General features: G+C 50.7%; 2 protein-coding genes across 2 annotated transcripts; one reads left to right on the plus strand and one right to left on the minus strand.

Moving 5' to 3' along the window:
- Window positions 1-191: 191 nt before the first annotated feature.
- On the minus strand, window positions 192-10,150 carry xylt2 (xylosyltransferase II). Its single transcript, XM_029158416.3, has 11 exons — window positions 10,016-10,150; window positions 6,651-7,119; window positions 6,163-6,338; window positions 4,778-4,980; window positions 4,589-4,669; window positions 4,069-4,285; window positions 3,529-3,705; window positions 3,191-3,447; window positions 2,919-3,114; window positions 2,465-2,798; window positions 192-2,326 (listed from the first exon to the last, which is right to left on the minus strand). Exons 1-11 carry the CDS (start codon window positions 10,145-10,147, stop codon window positions 2,004-2,006), a joined length of 2,565 nt encoding a protein of 854 aa, XP_029014249.1. The 5' UTR covers window positions 10,148-10,150; the 3' UTR covers window positions 192-2,003.
- si:ch73-364h19.1 (uncharacterized) lies at window positions 10,088-16,097 on the plus strand. Its single transcript, XM_041071791.2, has 6 exons — window positions 10,088-10,228; window positions 10,314-11,594; window positions 12,017-12,126; window positions 14,116-14,220; window positions 14,329-14,502; window positions 15,243-16,097. The coding sequence occupies exons 2-6, from the start codon at window positions 11,519-11,521 to the stop codon at window positions 15,372-15,374; spliced, it is 597 nt and encodes a 198-aa protein (XP_040927725.1). The 5' UTR covers window positions 10,088-10,228; window positions 10,314-11,518; the 3' UTR covers window positions 15,375-16,097.
- Window positions 16,098-16,656: the final 559 nt, after the last annotated feature.

Genomic DNA, 16,656 nt, shown 5'->3' on the forward strand with positions numbered 1-16,656 from the left:
TCAGACACGAACCTAAGTAAATATTTATATCCAAAGGTTCCGGTTGGAGACCAATATGGAAGTGTAGCTTACAGTATTTATGAAGCTGTGTTCAGCACCCCGGAGAGCTCCTTCATTTATATTAATGATAACAAAACGTTTGCATTTATTGAAAATAGTCACAGTAAAATCAGTAAGATGAGAGAGTCTGGTTAAAGTTTGAAGTGTTTTATTGAGTCATCAGCCTGGATGCTTCTCCTATGAGGCTAAAGTTCCCGCTCTGAGCCCAGGATGACTCACCAGCTGGAGCGCCGCTGGACGGAAACCTCAGCACCCCACCCTCCGGTAAAAGAACTAAAACGCTTGCTCTAAGTGACACTGAACAGGTGGACTGTCAAATACGACGTAACAGCAGTTGTGAATAGTTCAACAGAGCACTTCCCTAAAACAGTGTAGAAAAATAACCTCTATGACGCCAACTCCTCTGCTCTCACTGTACCTCAATAAAACTGGGGCTTCACTGAAGCAGCTGTACTGTGCAAGTTAAACAAGGCCACTCGGAACCCGTACGGTGGCCGACTGTTTTCTAAGGACAGAAAATGTGACGTGAAACTAGGTCAGAATGCAACTATGGTTCCTCTGTCCTCTGAAAAGGCAACGATTGCACACGTGTGGCAGCTAATAGTAAACAGTCCATCGCTGCCGACGAACAAAAGGCAGCTCACGTCTCGTCTGGACACAAATAAGAAGGTAGAACACACAGTGAGCGTACCGCTTAACAACACACCATTAAAAATGTCAAGCCTGCGAGGGGAAACAACACAAACGCACAGGAGGCGGTACTGCATTTAAAGTGGTGCACGGGTTCAGATGTAGAGGAAAAGCTGGACTCTGGGAAACGCACTCGTCCTGAATGAGGTATAAAGAAAACAGCCTGGCCACGAAACCACGACTGTTACTGTGGAAGTCAGACTAGCAGACAGATGATCCTGACGTAGCATCACCTTTAGCTACAGAAGGTGGACAAGCTAATTTGAACCAAAGACGAAGCACGATTCCCAGAGTCGAACGTTTTCTACTTTAAGTTCCTCTTTCCTCAACTGTTTTGCGGCCTTATTGTCTTGTTGCTGGTTTGCTAACCGACTACCTGGCTACTGGTTGCAGCACCAACTTGCCAGCGGCCCACTTCCTCCACCGTCTTAACGTTAGCACACATCCGTTTCTGCTGTGAGGTGACATTGTTTGATGGGCTTCTCCAAACGCTTGGCAGCCTGGCTGTCGCTGCGCTTTCTAGGCACTTCCTCCCAAATCAGTGGCTTCTAACAGCGCCATTAGGGACGTGACAGACAAAACACACAGAAAATATTATTAGAGATGATATGTCACGGTCACAGAAAGAGAGGACGGCGTTACACTGGTTCCTCGTTCCACCAGGTTACAGTCCACTTGTTTCCTGATGTGCAACATGAAGCAGTTTGTAATCGGAACTCAAATGTTGTGACTTTGAACCTCAGCCTGTCACTGAGTGACCTGTGTGTAACTCCCAGTCGTACAGTAAAGTGCACTTCATCCGTCTGCTCCTCTCGCTCACCTAGTAATGCTTTAAAATAAGCATAATATGACTCAGAGGTCCCACTCTCCAATGAAATGAAGACAGAACACAGGGAGGAGCCTGCTGTTGGTTTCTGACGACTGCTTCCCGATTCATCCGAAGCAGAGAAAACTGAAAACAAGCTGTGACCTTGGCAGACGCACCTGTGTTCCATCCATAACAAACCATTCAGCACGCAACAGCACCAGCTTCTGTGCTCGCAGCGCTTTATGTGCAAAGCCAGCAGTCGTGTCCTGTTCCCACGACTTTGTTGAGAACGTCTGGTCTCCTCGGTGCAGGAAGATGCTTTTCACTTTATGTGCCTTTAAGCTGCTTTAAGCTGAGATGCCGCTGGCTGCCGGTGCCTCCAGTGCAGTCTGTGTCTCAGCCGTCCTGCATATGATTTGACGTCTAGTCCTTCCTCGTCCTGGGGCTACCTGATCCTCCCATCGCTTTTGATTGGGCCCAGTTCAGACTTGGGGTCCGGGGACAGTGAGCTCCAGGAGGATTCGGAGCAAGGCCCCAGCGCAGGGCAGGAGGAAGTCTGTGCGGCGCACAGGATGCTCATAACCCAGAAGGTCCGTACGCTGTTGTCCACCCACGCTTCGAGGGCCGGGCCCACGAGCTGGGCGTTCCGCTGGGCCTCCTGCATGGCAGCGTCCTGGGGAGGGAGCTTCAGGATGCCACTCAGCTGCTGGAAGCTCTGCTCAAGGTACAGGTTCCCTGGAGGTCCAGCGTGGATGGAAGTGGCCTCATCTGGAGGTGTGCAGCAAAGAACAAAATCTGCTTTAATACAGAGTAACTTTAAGACACCAACTCAATTTAAGTGTTCATCATCTGGCGAATCTGGGCCTGTTGTTGTTGCTTTTGCTGAGAATCACCAGCCTTCGTCACCTTTGCGGAGTGGCTGCTTGTCTTTGAACGTCAGCGGCATCACAAGGAAGCGGACCTCGGCCACGCGCTCCCACTGCTTTAGGACCCGCACCGTCCACGTGCCGGGCCGTAGGGGGCGCTGCAGGGGCGGTTTGTACTGGGTGTACTCCGCATCCACATCCACCGCGATGTCATAGGACGCAGCCACCACCAAAGCCGGGTCGATCCACACGACTGTGGCCGTGAGGTTGGGACCGTGAGCCCATTTCTGGACGGCCAGGGGTTCGTCCAAAGGTCCGATCACGCCACCAAAGTTACGGAAGATTCTTTCCTTAGGATCCCACTCTGTGCCCACCTGTTGGAGACCAGACAAAACGAATGCAATTATGAGGCAGAGCCTCCTCCCACACTGCTCTACTGTTCCATTTAAAGCTTAGTCTCACCCCTAGAACAACAATGAGTTAAACACACTTACTTCCACATTCTTGAGTCTTTCAAACTCCTTCAGGTTTGTCTCAAGGACCAGGCTGCTCTGAGGCACAGCCCACATCTCTATTGTCTCCCTGGCGTTGGATGCCACACCCTGAGCTTCCTGACGCACCAAGTAGCCTTGGAAATGGTCATCATAAAAGTACAGGCTCACTGACAGAGGACTGCCCACTGGTTCAAACCTGCAGTGAGAACAGCAATGTGAGACATATCATCTGACATGTGAGCAACAATCCAGGAGCCCAAGGAGCCGTCTACCTGCAGGCCTCCACGTCGCTCTGGGTCGTGGCCAGACTCCTCAGGCCCAGGCGGAAAAACGAGCTGTAGGCAGTTAGAGCCACGTCGCTGAGTGAGACCGCTCCGTCCACATGCTCAAACACACTCTCCCAGTACGCCTTGATGGCCACGGTGCCCGGGGCGTACTGGCCATACAGGTGACTGTCCAGGATGTCTATGGCCTCCTGGTTCACCGTCGACTCAAATTTACGGGCAAAGAACGTCGGACGGGTGAGTTGCTGTGGAGAGAGAATGAGAAAACAATGAGAGGCTGAAACAACAGGATTCAAAAGACTTCCTGGAGCTGGATGATGACTCACCTGTATCCGGATGAGGTCCTGTGGTTTGAAATCATTGGGTGAGCAGCCACACCAGTCCACAATGTGCTTGTACTGGCATTTACAGCCCAGCTTACGGTTCCAGTTGGTCACGCGGAGGTTATTGTCCACCAGCGTGTCACACATGTGGCTATTTCCCAACACCGTGTGGAAGAACGACTGGGAAGGAAAGGGGAAAGGGAAGTGTGGAACGTTTGTGGCCTCAAACAAAGGATGTCACACAAGAGTCAAGTTCCTATAAACTGCCAAAGACTTTTACAAACAAACTGCACAAGGTCGTGCTTTTGTACCAAACAGCAGCTTCTCTTCAGACAGTAAAGCCCGCAGTTACATAAACTCTAGTGAACCCTCCTCTTCGTCTGGCACCTCTGCTGCAAACTGTGCCTGAGAGCTTAAAGTATTACATTATCTCTGCTGCTGGGCTCCTCTGACTTGGCAGGGGAGGACGGGCCTGACACAGACTTGTATATCAAACTGCGAGTCCCGGCTGGTAGATATACAGACCACCCAAGGCTTACTCACCTCAGCAGGGAGCAGGGCGTAGGAATAGAACTGCTTGAGCCCTGACACCAGGTCGTCCTGGGAAGTGATGACGTACTCCACGAAGCGGTGGGTGAGCGCGAACCAGTCGGAGCCACCCGAGACCTCCAGGCCGTCTGGAATGCTGCGCTCGCCGAGGCGCCACATGTGATGGTCACACTCGTGGAAGAGGCGGTCGAGGCCCTGCTTCTTAATGAACCTGGGAGGAGAGCAACATGCTTCATGACATGACAATGAGACGCACTGCTGTTAATAACGGCACAAATACCTTTAATAGAGCCTCTTATCATTATTATTGCATGATTTCAGGCATGCAAACAAAGATGGACACGACTTTATACAGACACTGAAGCTGCTCTGTCTACTGATCAGAAATGACTCCACATGCCAGTATGGCAGCTTTCACAGTAGCAGAGCAGTGGGCAGTGTAAATCAGGCCAGGCCGGTTGTGGCCATTTTAATTAGGCAAAAGGCTGCAGCAGGTCGTCGCCGCCACACTCACCGCGAATTCTCTCGCCCATGAGACTTGAGGAAGTTCTTGTCTCTGTTCTGAGACAGGAACGCCACCAGTTCATCGTTGGTCCTGAAGAAAAAATGTGAAAAACATTAGATTACTTTATAGGAGACTATGACTAGAGTCATGGTGATAATATCCAGGAGTAAAGTATTTTCGTCCTGTGCTGTGACCAACCTGGTGGGGAAGTCGGTGGCGCTGAGGTTGATGAAGAAATCCCACTTCCACTCCTGCATGGAGAGCAGGTCCTGCATGCTGCGCAGGTAGGCCTTCAGCAGGCTGGCGCCGCCCCAGATGGTGACCATGCGCCAGGGCGTGGCTCGTATGTTGGGGAACTGCTGGGTTATCTGCAGCACCTCCCGGTGCATGTAACCGGACCGCTGGAGGGTTTCAAAGCAAAACATCCAACGGTTAATGCCGCCTCTCCATCGCACAGCCTTATCTGGGTTCAACTGCAACAGTTCCCACAGATCTGAAGCGGCCGTCGTGCCAAGATGAGCGCACAAAGCTGGCTCGCGCTGAAAGAGGATTTGATCCGAGAAGAATAACGGCCACATGGTGCCTCATGCCGCTCCGCGTCATGGTGACGATAAGAGGGGAAAAATCTAAATTAGATGCTTTGTAGGAAGTTAAGCTTTTGTCTTGGTTGTAGGTGACAGCTTCACAAAAAATGGGGTTTAAATTCCAAGAGAAAATAGAAGAGACAACAGGAGAAAATAAAGAATCTGGGAGTTGTTATGTAGATTTCCAAAGTAGTGAGATATGCATGTAGGCGTTTCAGTGGTTGAAATCTGCACAGAGCCAAAATCTTATAGGTCTTTTTTCAAATTTCCTGTTAGGACCTAAATTAGACTTATTACTATCTAATTAGAAATCAGCCTGTTTCCAAATAGACAAAGCTACTAAAAGGTTCTGAAGCGATAAATGGGAAAGTTGAGAAAAAAGAAAACTTTTAAAAAAGTTGTTCAGGGACAGAAGGAGCAGAGTAGACGTGTGTCTGCGGGTTTCCTCTTGTGCTCATAAGAGCAACAAAGCATCAGAATGACACCCCTGAAGTCCCACTGCTCAGGAGCAGAGCAGAGGAGCTGCTGCTCCAAACCTACAGACCTGACCCGTTTCACAGCTCATCTTTCAAACGGGCTTTCGCCTCAGAGACAGATGAGGTTGGGCCTCAGACTGCGTCCTACTGACTTCCTATTCATCACTGCCTCCAGCGAGCCTCCTCACCGACCCTTGGCAGCAGAACAGAGCCGCTCCCCAGGACTCGACAACGGTTCCGGCTGCACAGGTGCACTGACGACAGGTACCTATTCCTCTGCTTGTCTGCGCTCGAGGCACCTGAGCTCTGGCACCGCGCGTGTCTTTCGCCTTCCAGCTGCACATAGTGGCATGAATCGCTACTGCACCCATGAATACAGCAGACTTTACTCTACCCAGGCTAAGCCGTTTTACCTCACTGTGACCCCTTTGGGATAAATTTGACCTCCCCAGCAACCTGTCTGAGAGCGGAGTGTGGGCAGCACAGAGCAGGGACCTTGGATCTGAGCGCAGACTGTGACTACCTTGTCTACGTGGATGTAGTAGTAGTGATCCCGGTGGTAAATGGCTTTGATGAGGCGCTTCAGCTGCCGCACAGCGCGGCCGTGGACCATCAGCACAAAAGCCACCCGGACAGGGTTCTTCACTTTGGACAGGCTGTTATCCAGCTCGCCCACGGCCTGGACCGAGTTTGAGACTCCTGAACAGAGACATGAAACATGCAGAAGGGTCAAGAACATCCCAGAGACTAGATCAAATAGAAAAGGTTTGCGTCTGCGTGGAAAAGACTTTTAATAAAGTGGACTAATGTTTTCTATGTGCCCATTTTGATGTCCCACACACAAATTGTGCCCAGAGGGTGGATCCACATGCGCTGATCCCCCTTCGTGTACTACACTGTGGCCGCTGCAGCTCTACATGCGATGGATGCTGACATTGAGTTGTCTCAGCGCTGACTGCCCCCACCTTCAGCCTCGTCAGCCCATCTGTTCACATTCTAAGCGTTCCTTACCGAGCTGCGGGCAGAACTGTGGCAGAGCGTCTGGCATGAGCTGCCCGGCCTGATGCTGACACACGATGTTGGTGATCTCCTGCTGGCACTGCTGGGACCTGGCGCGATGGAGGGCGGACAGGGCGTCCTTGCCCGTGACCTCACACTTGGGCAGGAAGTCGCTGCCGGGGGCTTGGTGGTCCACGCTGCCCGGCTCCCCCGGCACGCCGGTGGCCGGCAGCTTCACCGGGCCGTCCGTGCCGCCGTGGCTCTCGCTGAAGTTACGGCTGCTGGACAAGTCATGAGGGACCAGGTCCACGGCCGCCTTGGACTTTCCCACGTCATGGGGAGCTTTCAACCTGCTGCTGGTCTTTCCTCCGCGGTGCACGCGGTTCCTCCCAGACAAAGATGTATTTATGTCCCAATGGGCGGCGTCTCCCTTGGGGTTTTGGCTGTTATGGTCGGGCAGTTTAGACCGTCGTGTCTTCCTCTGAGGAGTGAGAGCAGAAAAGGAGATAGCGAAGAAATACATTAAAATACACTAAGAACAACAACACTGTCCAAGAATGACATACACTTAACAAAGACCTCCACCGAAACAAAAGCACAAACAAACAGCCCCAGAGGGAAGAACGTGTTTACTTGGCTTTGTTTCCCTCGTCTTGGCTATTTTTAGGTGAGCCTCTGCCTTTTTGTGGAGATAATCTGCCAAAAAAAATTGCAGCTTTCGCCAGCTACGCAAAAAGATGCAAAATGAACCCAGTGATAAACCTCAAGAAGCAACGGTCTGGAAACTGCCTGGAAATGCAAACGCGTGTACATGTAGGTCACTCAACACGACGCACGCATGGAACCAGGATCAGGCATCAGACACAGTGTGACGAAGAGCAGAGCTTAGTGCGTGACTTTAAAGGTGTGTTGAACACAGAACAGATTGATTCTGATGCCTCATACATTCCTATACAAAGTTTTAGTCTTGAAGGATCAGATCGCGGTGGTCCGGTTTGTTCATTCTCAGGTTTCTTCAGCAGAATCAAATCTGCAAACTTAAGAAAAGGGTTCATTTGTTCAAAGTTCACTGTACTGTAATTTCCACTCATTCTACATATAAGAATAGTTGGAGTCATTCCAAAATCATGTGTTGGAGTTTTAAGTACAGGAGAATGAGCAGGAGGCAAGTGCAGCACAAATCACACCTCCTTAAATGGAGGCAGACTTAAAAAACAGGACTGGAGCCATATTTAAATCTTCCAGGCAAACAGCATCATAGCTTTGGCAAACTAGATTAGTGGATCACACAAAGGGCCCTTCACAATCCTCACTGGGAGAGCGGGAAGAGGAACAGCGAGTGGGCCGAGCGCTTTCTGCCTCCGAATCCGAACCCGCTCTTCTCACAGACGGAACCGGAGCCGCGCAGCAGGATCCTGCTCTGGCAGCAAAGCAGCTGCCAACCAATACAGCAGCGTGGGCACCGGCTGGGCCCCTTACAGTCCAACCACTGGAGCCCACAGCAGCAGCAGCAGGCGGCGCGGGAACCTGGCTGCTGTCAGCCTCCTGCAGAACCCGGTCCTGAGCATCATCTGAACAGGCACCGCCCGGCGGCGCCGCTGCTCTGAGAGCTTCTTCACATCAGACAAACTACTTTGCCGCACTTTGTGCCTCTGGAGGCGCATTGCGTTGAAATGAACCAAAACACTGTGGGACCGCATCGCCTTTACGTCGATAGACTTACTTTTACTTGGCTTAAGTGAACGTTCTCACTGAGAAGACAAGCGTGCAGCTGGGCCAACGTTTCAATTTTCTCTTATCACCCATTTTCACAGCTTTTAATTAACGCCATCGTGTCAAAAACTGTATTGATTCACAGGGAGGCGAGGCGGCCTCTTCACTTTCCAATTAAAGTTGAGTGAAACCATATCGGTGTCGTCATCTGCTGAAGCGGGGAGCGGCGGCTCCGCGTTCACGTGCACGCGCGCGCACGCACGCACAGCTTCCCTCTCAGCAGATGCACGTCTGCCGTTGCCTCCGAACAGGCGTATTCAGGGGTGAAGAGGCAATTAGACCCCATTCTCAGGCCTGACATTTGATTCCGCCTCCGTGAGCGTGTCCACTGACATTTGCGTGTTTGTCCACCAGCACATTTGCATGTAACGCCGACAGGAGCCCCGAGCAGCCGGGTCACGTGTCCCACACTGGACCCAAAGTGGAACATGTGCTGGTTTACAGTCTGGTTATTCTTCCAGCTCAGGTCAAAGTGCTCCGGCTTGTTCTTTCGCTGGGGTTTTAAAGCGTGGGTACTCCTGCTCCATTACGGTCCTCTGTGAGCTGCAATTAGCCATAAACCCCAGCGGACACTGCACTGTATCGCTGCCGAGGCGCGTTTGAGCCTGAATGCGTCTGATATGTAGGCGAACAGAGCAAACAGGTGAGTGCAGCCACTTCAGCCACAGGACAGATCACACGTCACACGTCACCCTGTCCTGCACGAGTGCAAACAGGGGAAACTAATGATTCTACACAGGCTGCTGTGGTTCATGGTGACAGAAAAACAGACGCGTGCGATCAGGATTTCAGATCCTGGTTGGATCTTGGTTTAAACTGCAGGTCACCTTCTGGGTGTCATCTGTCTGAAGCGGCTCCGGCCTCAGGTTTCAGCCTGCATTCCTGCGGCTCGTGTGTTCAAGCGTGTCTGGGGAGCTTTTTCCCACGCAGCACCTCCACAGGTCACACCTGTTACCTTCGCCTCGGGCGCTGAGCTCCAGGTGCGCAGGACTGAGGACGCTGAGGTGCAACGCGGCGTCTTAGCGCGTCCTCCAACGTGTCTCATCTGTGGGAAATGCGTCCTCCGTGTGTTCTGCTGTGAATGAAGCCGCTCACCGAAACACAACTGCACAACGTGGAGTGGGAATAGGAGGAACGCACTAACCCGTGTATGTGGAGCAGATGCTGCACATCCCGGGACGATGAATCACATCAGGGAGTTTTCTCATGCTCACACAAAGTTACGTCACTTTCACCACGTCCTGATTTCCTTTAAGTGTTCAGGCGGTTTGTGTGAACCCCGATAACTCCAGATGAAATACACCGCTGCTGCTTTGAAACTAGTTAACTCTCAGCTAATGTCACCGTTGCGAACACGCGGCCCAGTAACCGCCCGCGTCCGGTGCTGCCGCCAGTGACAACAGGACGGGACGGACGGGACGGGACGGGACGGGTCCAGCTGAAAATGTGTCGGCGGCAGCGCTGCTCCCCTTAGCCGCTAGCTTAGCTTAGCATCAGCTAGCGCTGCCGTAGCACAACACGGAGCCGAGCCAGGCGCTAGCGGCTAGCTCACGGATTAAAAGCCCGCAGGAACGACTGTCAGGCCGCCAAGAAGCGCCGCTCACCTCGGACTCGCCCTCCTCCAGACTCCTCAGGCTCCACACCACCAGCCCCTGGATCAGCAGGATAGTCAGCGCGGCGGCGATCGCTAGTTTGTATCGGCGGAGCAGCTTCTGCACTCGAGCGCTGGCCACCATTTTTCCGACTCCGGCTGACGGCGAGCGCGTGCACGGCGCACGTAGAGCCGAGATTGTGGGCGCGCGTGCACGCAACCCCAGGTTGGTGAAAGTTGAGTCTAAGTGAATATAAACAATGTGTTTGTTTAGATATTTAGTGTTGCGTATGCTTTGTTTATTTTGACAGTACATGGTTGATATGAAACGCCCTGTTAGTGTCTCTGCACTGCAACGTAGCGGGAACAAGGAATTAAAGGTAACAGGGGCGCTTCTGGAAGAACTGAGGCCCTGGGCGAGACGTGGGGCCCCTGGTGGATAAATGAACCCTTATATCTAACTATCACATGCGTACGACAAACTTACAAATCTCATTATTACACAATAAAGCTGCCTATTTTCCCATTTTTAAGAATGAGAAGGTATATCAGCTGTTTCAGCCTGATGTGGGTCATTTCATGCCTGTCTTCTATTGTTACTATATTGATACTGGGTATGCGCTGTTCATATCAGCTCTGGTCTCTACCTCACGTGAAAAGTCGACCCACAACACATTTCTCATTTCAAGACAATTCCGACAAAACCAGACATCTGTGCACAGGGTGCGTTTGTACGACATGTTTATTATTTATTTATTTATTATTGTTCATTCAAAGTAAACAGTGACATTTCAGACATAAATGGAAACACGTCAGCTTTTGTTTTTGTATGTTTATAAACAAGTCCAATCTGTTCCTATTCTGTTGTTATAACCGAATTCATTACAAATTTTACCCCAAACCTTTTGTTGGGCCTCTCACGGTTCCCATCCATGAATACCAATAGAAATCATCTCCGGACCCCCCCCCCAGTCTCCGAGGTAACGGGACTTTAGTTGAGGCATCCAGTGTGTTAACCGACCGGTCGGAATGCTATTAATTAGACGGCGGAGTATGAAGCAGCAGTTGACAACTTTTTTGTATACATCAGTTATCTTTAAATTTTCAGGAATGTCGACTCTACAAAATAAAATACGCACGGATGACTATTTCCTCGCCCATCTCTCGCATTTTTTCTGAGTGAATCAAATAAAGGGAGTCCATGCCTCGTGTGCGCATTAAGCGACGGCCTCGTCGTGCTGATCCATAAACCCGCTGTCGTCCAGCTCACGTCACGCGGTCCGTGGAGCGCGTCACGCGTCTCCACGGACTCACACACTGCGAGGTGTGTTTATCGACCGGAGAGAGTTGGAGGCGCGACTCGACGAGCGCATGTGGACTCTCGCCTGCGCAGACAATGATAAGGAGCCACAGAACGGACCCCTGTCGCTTTTCTCCACATATAAACCAGCGAGAGCTTTAATGCGGAGGCTGGTGAGGATTTCCGACGCGAGCATTGAGAGTTTGCGCATGAGAAATGTCCGCAATTGCGAGTCCGACCCTTCCAACCTCGCTGTTGTCATCGTATCAGTTAACAGTGATCGCTGCTTCTGGTGAGTAAAAACTTTCTACTCTCATAAATACTGAAACAGACGGATGTGGTAACACGTTAACCCTGCAGATGTGAGCAGAACAAACATCTGCATCTGTGGATTCGGAGTCTTACTTTTTAAACAGCCACATCTCAGCAGCGCGATAAGAGCTGGACTTGAAGATTTTCCTTTCATATTTTGAACGTGGTGACAAAAGACAGCAGCTCAAAAAAAAGGCTCCCAACCACCACTCGTTACTTTGAAGTTGAGTTTTCAAGTGTTCAAGTTTAGAGTCTGCCAATTAAATCTGCACAAAGTGAGTCAGATATAAAATATTTGATTATCAGCTCCATCACAGCGTGAAGCATATTACTAAGAGTCAGTTTAGAAACTACCTAGTGATGAAGTATGAATAACCGTCTCTTTATCTGCTGCTTTCACAGTTTCTTCCCTGGTGTTCTTTGTTGTTATTGTGCTGGTTCTGTCCATTATCTACCGCAAGGATCCGGTGTGCTGCAGACCCTGCTCCTATCAGGGCCCACGCGCTGACACGGTGAGAGCAACACACAGCGTCTAAAGCTTCTGAGAGTCACCTGAAGGATGCGTGTCCTGAACCGGCACCGTTGCTGAGATCGGTCCGGTTTAGGACACGTCAGGTTCACTTTTCACGGCTGTGAGGAAAAGACTAGAATAAAGCCGATATTATCATCGTCAGGCAATGGATTGGCTTCAGTTGAATTAGTTTCCGTGCTGCATCTATCTGTGTCACAGTCTCTTTAATGATATTGGACAGAATTAGCACTCACCACGGTCTGTTGATGCCTATTCAGCACCAGTGTGATTAGCACAGCGCATGCATTTATTCCCCACTGTCGGTGCAGCAGGCGAAGCAGAGCAACGTGAGGTTTGAAGTTTTCAGGGCGGTGCAACAGTTCAGAGCAGTTAACAGCCTCATCTCATCATGATGAGAGCTGGTGGGTTTCTGAGGCCGCGGGCGACGGGCGTGAAGGAAGCGCTTCCTCTTCCTGAGCCGCTGCTCACCTCCGGTGGCCCAGGGGTCGGCTGTTATCTCCAGATTACAGGGACAGAGCCCAAACCTGCAGACAGGAAGCAGCCCGGCCGCCGCTCTAATGGAGGAGCTGAGCCACTTAGGGCACGGACGGAGCGTTTCTCTGGTACGAACCGTCCGCGCTGACCTTTGATTACACGAGGTGCAGCTGATAAGACGACAGCGCTGCCTTTCGCTCACCGTGGGGTCAGCGAAGAGACGCGCACGTGACAGGCTGTAAACACAGCGTCTGCACCCGGCTCCCACCTCCAGGGTGTGTTCTCAGCAGACATTTACCAGCTGAAGGAGCTGCAGGATAGGGTTCCTGAAGCAGATCCTTGAGAAATACACACACACACACACACACACACACACACACACACACACACACACACACACACACACACACACACACACACACACACTCATTGCATGTCTTGGACTTCATAGTGGCATACCTCTCCCTGCTCCTCTTTGCTCCATGAATAGTGGACAGGCCTCACTGTGGGTGTTGGGGACACAAGTGGGACAATGGAGCTCCTTTAGGTTGTGCTGTTGAAAAAGGCACACTGCCGCCGGGGTCCTCCCCCGACTTCAACACTGATTTTACACGGTTGTGCTTTTTCACACTGGTTGAATCAGTGGCCGGAGACAAAAGGACGGCTCTCTCTCTCTCGCTCCCCTTTTTCTTTTTCCTGAGGACTTTTTCTTTTTTTTTGTTGCTTCTTAAAAGTACAAACCAACAAGAGAACGTGACCTTTGACACCACCTTTTTGGAGTCGCCTCTCTGAAATGATGCGAGGGTTATGGCAAAGGTCGTTAGAGCCTGAGTGATGTCATCCTCCAAACGAGCCTGAGAAACTCATCAATCCAAACATTTAATATGAGCCGCTGCTTTTTGCTGAGTCCAAGTCAGAGGAAGAGCCCGGCGTATTATCAGCAGATGCTCCTGCTGGATTCACATCTCAGTCAGGCAACAGACTGAGTGGCAGCCCAAACGGCGCTGGGGGCTATAATGTGTATTGGAGTGTGCTCGTTAAGAGGTACCTGCGAGGTACAAGGCGACTACAGAGGCCCTGAAAGGACCACACGGTGCGGTTTGTTGCCCGGGGACACTGACGACACAGTGGGACGCCTCATTGTTCTCCACACAAAGGACACTCATTTAGTCCCAGGCAATTACCCAGTTTGCCCGGTGGCCCTTTTGGGTTCCTGCACCTCATACAGTGAGACACTGACAGGTCTTGTTTAGGAGGGGGTGGGACTGGGAGGAGGAACGGAAATCACAGCGTTGTCGTCTTATTGATCGGGTAATTTATGGCGTTGCTGCAGCAGCCAGCGTCTAAAGTGATTAAACAAGGCAGAAAAATTGGCCAATTGGGCTGAAATGAGTGGATTTCTGACTAATCACAGTCGCAACGAGCGGAGCGGGTTCGAGTAGACACTTTTATTAGGCGCCGCTCTCTGACGCGGGCTCTGCTGCTTGTTTGACAGGATGCTCCTCCTCAGTACTACAGCAGCAGGCAGACGCTGGTGGCAGCTCCGTGTCTGGAGCCTCAGACGACCCTCGCGTCCAGCGCCGTGAGCGGCGGCGCTCAGGTGAGACCGGGCCTCGGCTCCGCCGCACCCTCGCGCTCTGATGCGTCGTTGGCTCCTTCCTGTCCCTGATGACTGTTCCTCTGTGTTTCCGGGTCACGTGCGCCCCAGCGGGCGGATCAGCTGTTCTTCGTGGGCCCGGCCTCCAGCTACGGCCTCGCGGCGCTGGACGCCCCCCTGCCGAGGCTGCCGTCCTACGAGAGCGTGCGCAAGAAGGACCGCCAGAGGCACATCCACATGATGATCGCCCACCGCTTCGGCCTCAATGGGCCCATTGTCACAGAGGTGGGTTAATGTGGGGACGCGGGGGGCGTCGCTGCCACCGATACGGTCTCACTGTCTGACGCGGCCGCGTTTCCAGGTTTTACTGTGTTGATCTTTTGCTGAGCTTTTGACCGGCAACGCTTGAGCAAACAGGGTAATAAAGGGAGATCACATAATTAAAGGCTGCATCCTGAACGCAAACAGGACTCCAGAATGCTGCTCTGTGATGTCGTCTCCTTTGACCTCGTCCACTTTTCCTTAATTAAACCATCTGCAGCATGAGCACATACGTCGCCCCATCACTGCTGACTGGAAGCTCTCCCTCCTCCGCCCCCGGTGTCACTGACCCCTCTGGTCCGAGGCTCGGAGCAGGACTCAGGTCCAGCGCGTCCCACACAAAGTGCAGGGTTGTCCTTGTCCCTGCAGAACCCGAGCAATTAAAAGATGAGCGTATTCAGCGTGACTCTGCCAGATGCGATCAGACGGTAACGCGGCGGGTGAACAGGTTCCAGGTGGAGTCAGATTCATTTGTAATGTAAATACAGCGTGCGCGGGTTCCTCGCTGCGGCTGCTGTAAATATTTTTATAGCCATTTATCACGTGGGAATCGCAAAACAACAAAGAACATGCAAATGGTTCTCGCCGGAATCGGCGGCTCACTGAGCGTTACGTCGATTTTCATAGTGTTGTTTGTCACTTTGTAAATTGTAAACAAATCCTTTGGACCTTGAATACATCGCTGTACTCGTCCTGTCCTACAGCCTCCACCCACATATGAGGAGAGCATCCGTCAGTCCATGGTGCTGCCGTACAACATCCTGTCCTCAGGTCTGGAAACCGGGCCTGGATCTGAGGTCCACACCGACGCCCACAGCAGCGTTCTGCCCGTGTGAAGCTGGGCTCCAGTCTGGAGCGAGGGAACGCAGCAGCTTTCACACACCAGGGAACCAACACGGACTCATGCAGATACCTCAAGGCCGACGATGCTGAAGGAGCCGGAAACGCCTGAATGTGGAAAAGCACGGACATGAACGTTGCGTGAGGTGGCTGGTACATCTTCAGACGGACACGGAAGTGAAATATACCAAAAAGGGACTCATCGCTGCTTTTATTCCTTTGTCAGTGAACAGTCTGTTCTTCCTTGTTATTGTTTTGCTCTGTTAAACCACAAACCTCACGGTTGGTTTGATTTTATCAGAAACCTGATGCTGAGGAGATAAACGCCGCTGAGGCTGAGCCAGAGATAATGAATACGGTGCTAATGACAATGTCTTTCTGAGTCAGAACTTACGTGAAGGATTCACTAAATACTTTTTAAACACTTTGCGTCATTTTGTTTCCTTCTGGTGATTTGTGATTTTCTGACCAACTATCTTTTAATGAGTTTGTGCTTTTACTTATTATTACTTTATTAAATGCTCCAGTTCCCTTATCGAGTTAATGTGAAATGAAAAACAATGAGACATTTCATACTCGTGTTTTTTGTCTTGTACTATATTTATTGGAGAAAACTGAGTGACGCCTCATTTTTTGTATTGTGAAACAGACATAATAAAAAGCTTTTGTTATAACTGCAGCTGATGAGTCAGTTCAGGCAGACAACCTTTCCCTTTGTGCTCTTTCTTTTCAACTTCAACGTCATAATAAAAACAGCATTTTCACTGACATCTACTGGCTGAAAACATGTCCACACACTGTAAGTATTATATGTATGTAATGTAGTAAGAAACTGATTAAATAATTAATTTGTTGAGTAGTACCAAAAAATATGCACCATTAAGTTACCAAACATGCTTCTTTGAAGATTAAATTATTTTGTGTTTTGTTGGTCTATTATATTGACTATTCAATAACGCAGACTCAAGGATGAGCATTTGGTTCTCACTACACGGAGCAGCTGAACTGTTGATGCTGACAGCAGATGTCACGTTTGTCTCTTGACTGACAGGGACAAAAAGGCCCGTGAGTCACAGGGATGAGTCACAGCGGACCCTACATCCTGATCTATGTCGCTCTCAAGCAGCGACTATTTGCAGGCTGTTTTGCATATATTTAATGAACTCTATGAAAAACCAGCTTCCAGTACAATTAGCAAAAAATCTGTCCCATAAATAAACAGATGATTCAGTCAAGTTAAATGACAGCCCTTGGAGTCGGAAGCAGCGTCGTTACTTT

The sequence above is a fragment of the Betta splendens genome, chromosome 8 (genome assembly GCF_900634795.4).
Source record: "Betta splendens chromosome 8, fBetSpl5.4, whole genome shotgun sequence".
NCBI classification, from domain to species: domain Eukaryota; kingdom Metazoa; phylum Chordata; class Actinopteri; order Anabantiformes; family Osphronemidae; genus Betta; species Betta splendens.

Bases quoted from the DNA above. Each gene is read 5' to 3' on its own strand.
- xylt2 (XM_029158416.3), bottom strand. From the start codon at position 10,147: ATGGTGGCCAGCGCTCGAGTGCAGAAGCTGCTCCGCCGATACAAACTA. The intron at 7,120-10,015 runs GTGAGCGGCGCT...CTCACTCCTCAG, and splicing joins TGGAGGAGGGCGAGTCCGAG to AGGAAGACACGACGGTCTAA. The intron at 3,115-3,190 runs GTAGACGGCTCC...TTCTCACTGCAG, and splicing joins AGCGACGTGGAGGCCTGCAG to GTTTGAACCAGTGGGCAGTC.
- si:ch73-364h19.1 (XM_041071791.2), top strand. From the start codon at position 11,519: ATGTCCGCAATTGCGAGTCCGACCCTTCCAACCTCGCTGTTGTCATCG. The intron at 12,127-14,115 runs GTGAGAGCAACA...CTTGTTTGACAG, and splicing joins AGGGCCCACGCGCTGACACG to GATGCTCCTCCTCAGTACTA. The intron at 14,503-15,242 runs GTGGGTTAATGT...CCTGTCCTACAG, and splicing joins ATGGGCCCATTGTCACAGAG to CCTCCACCCACATATGAGGA.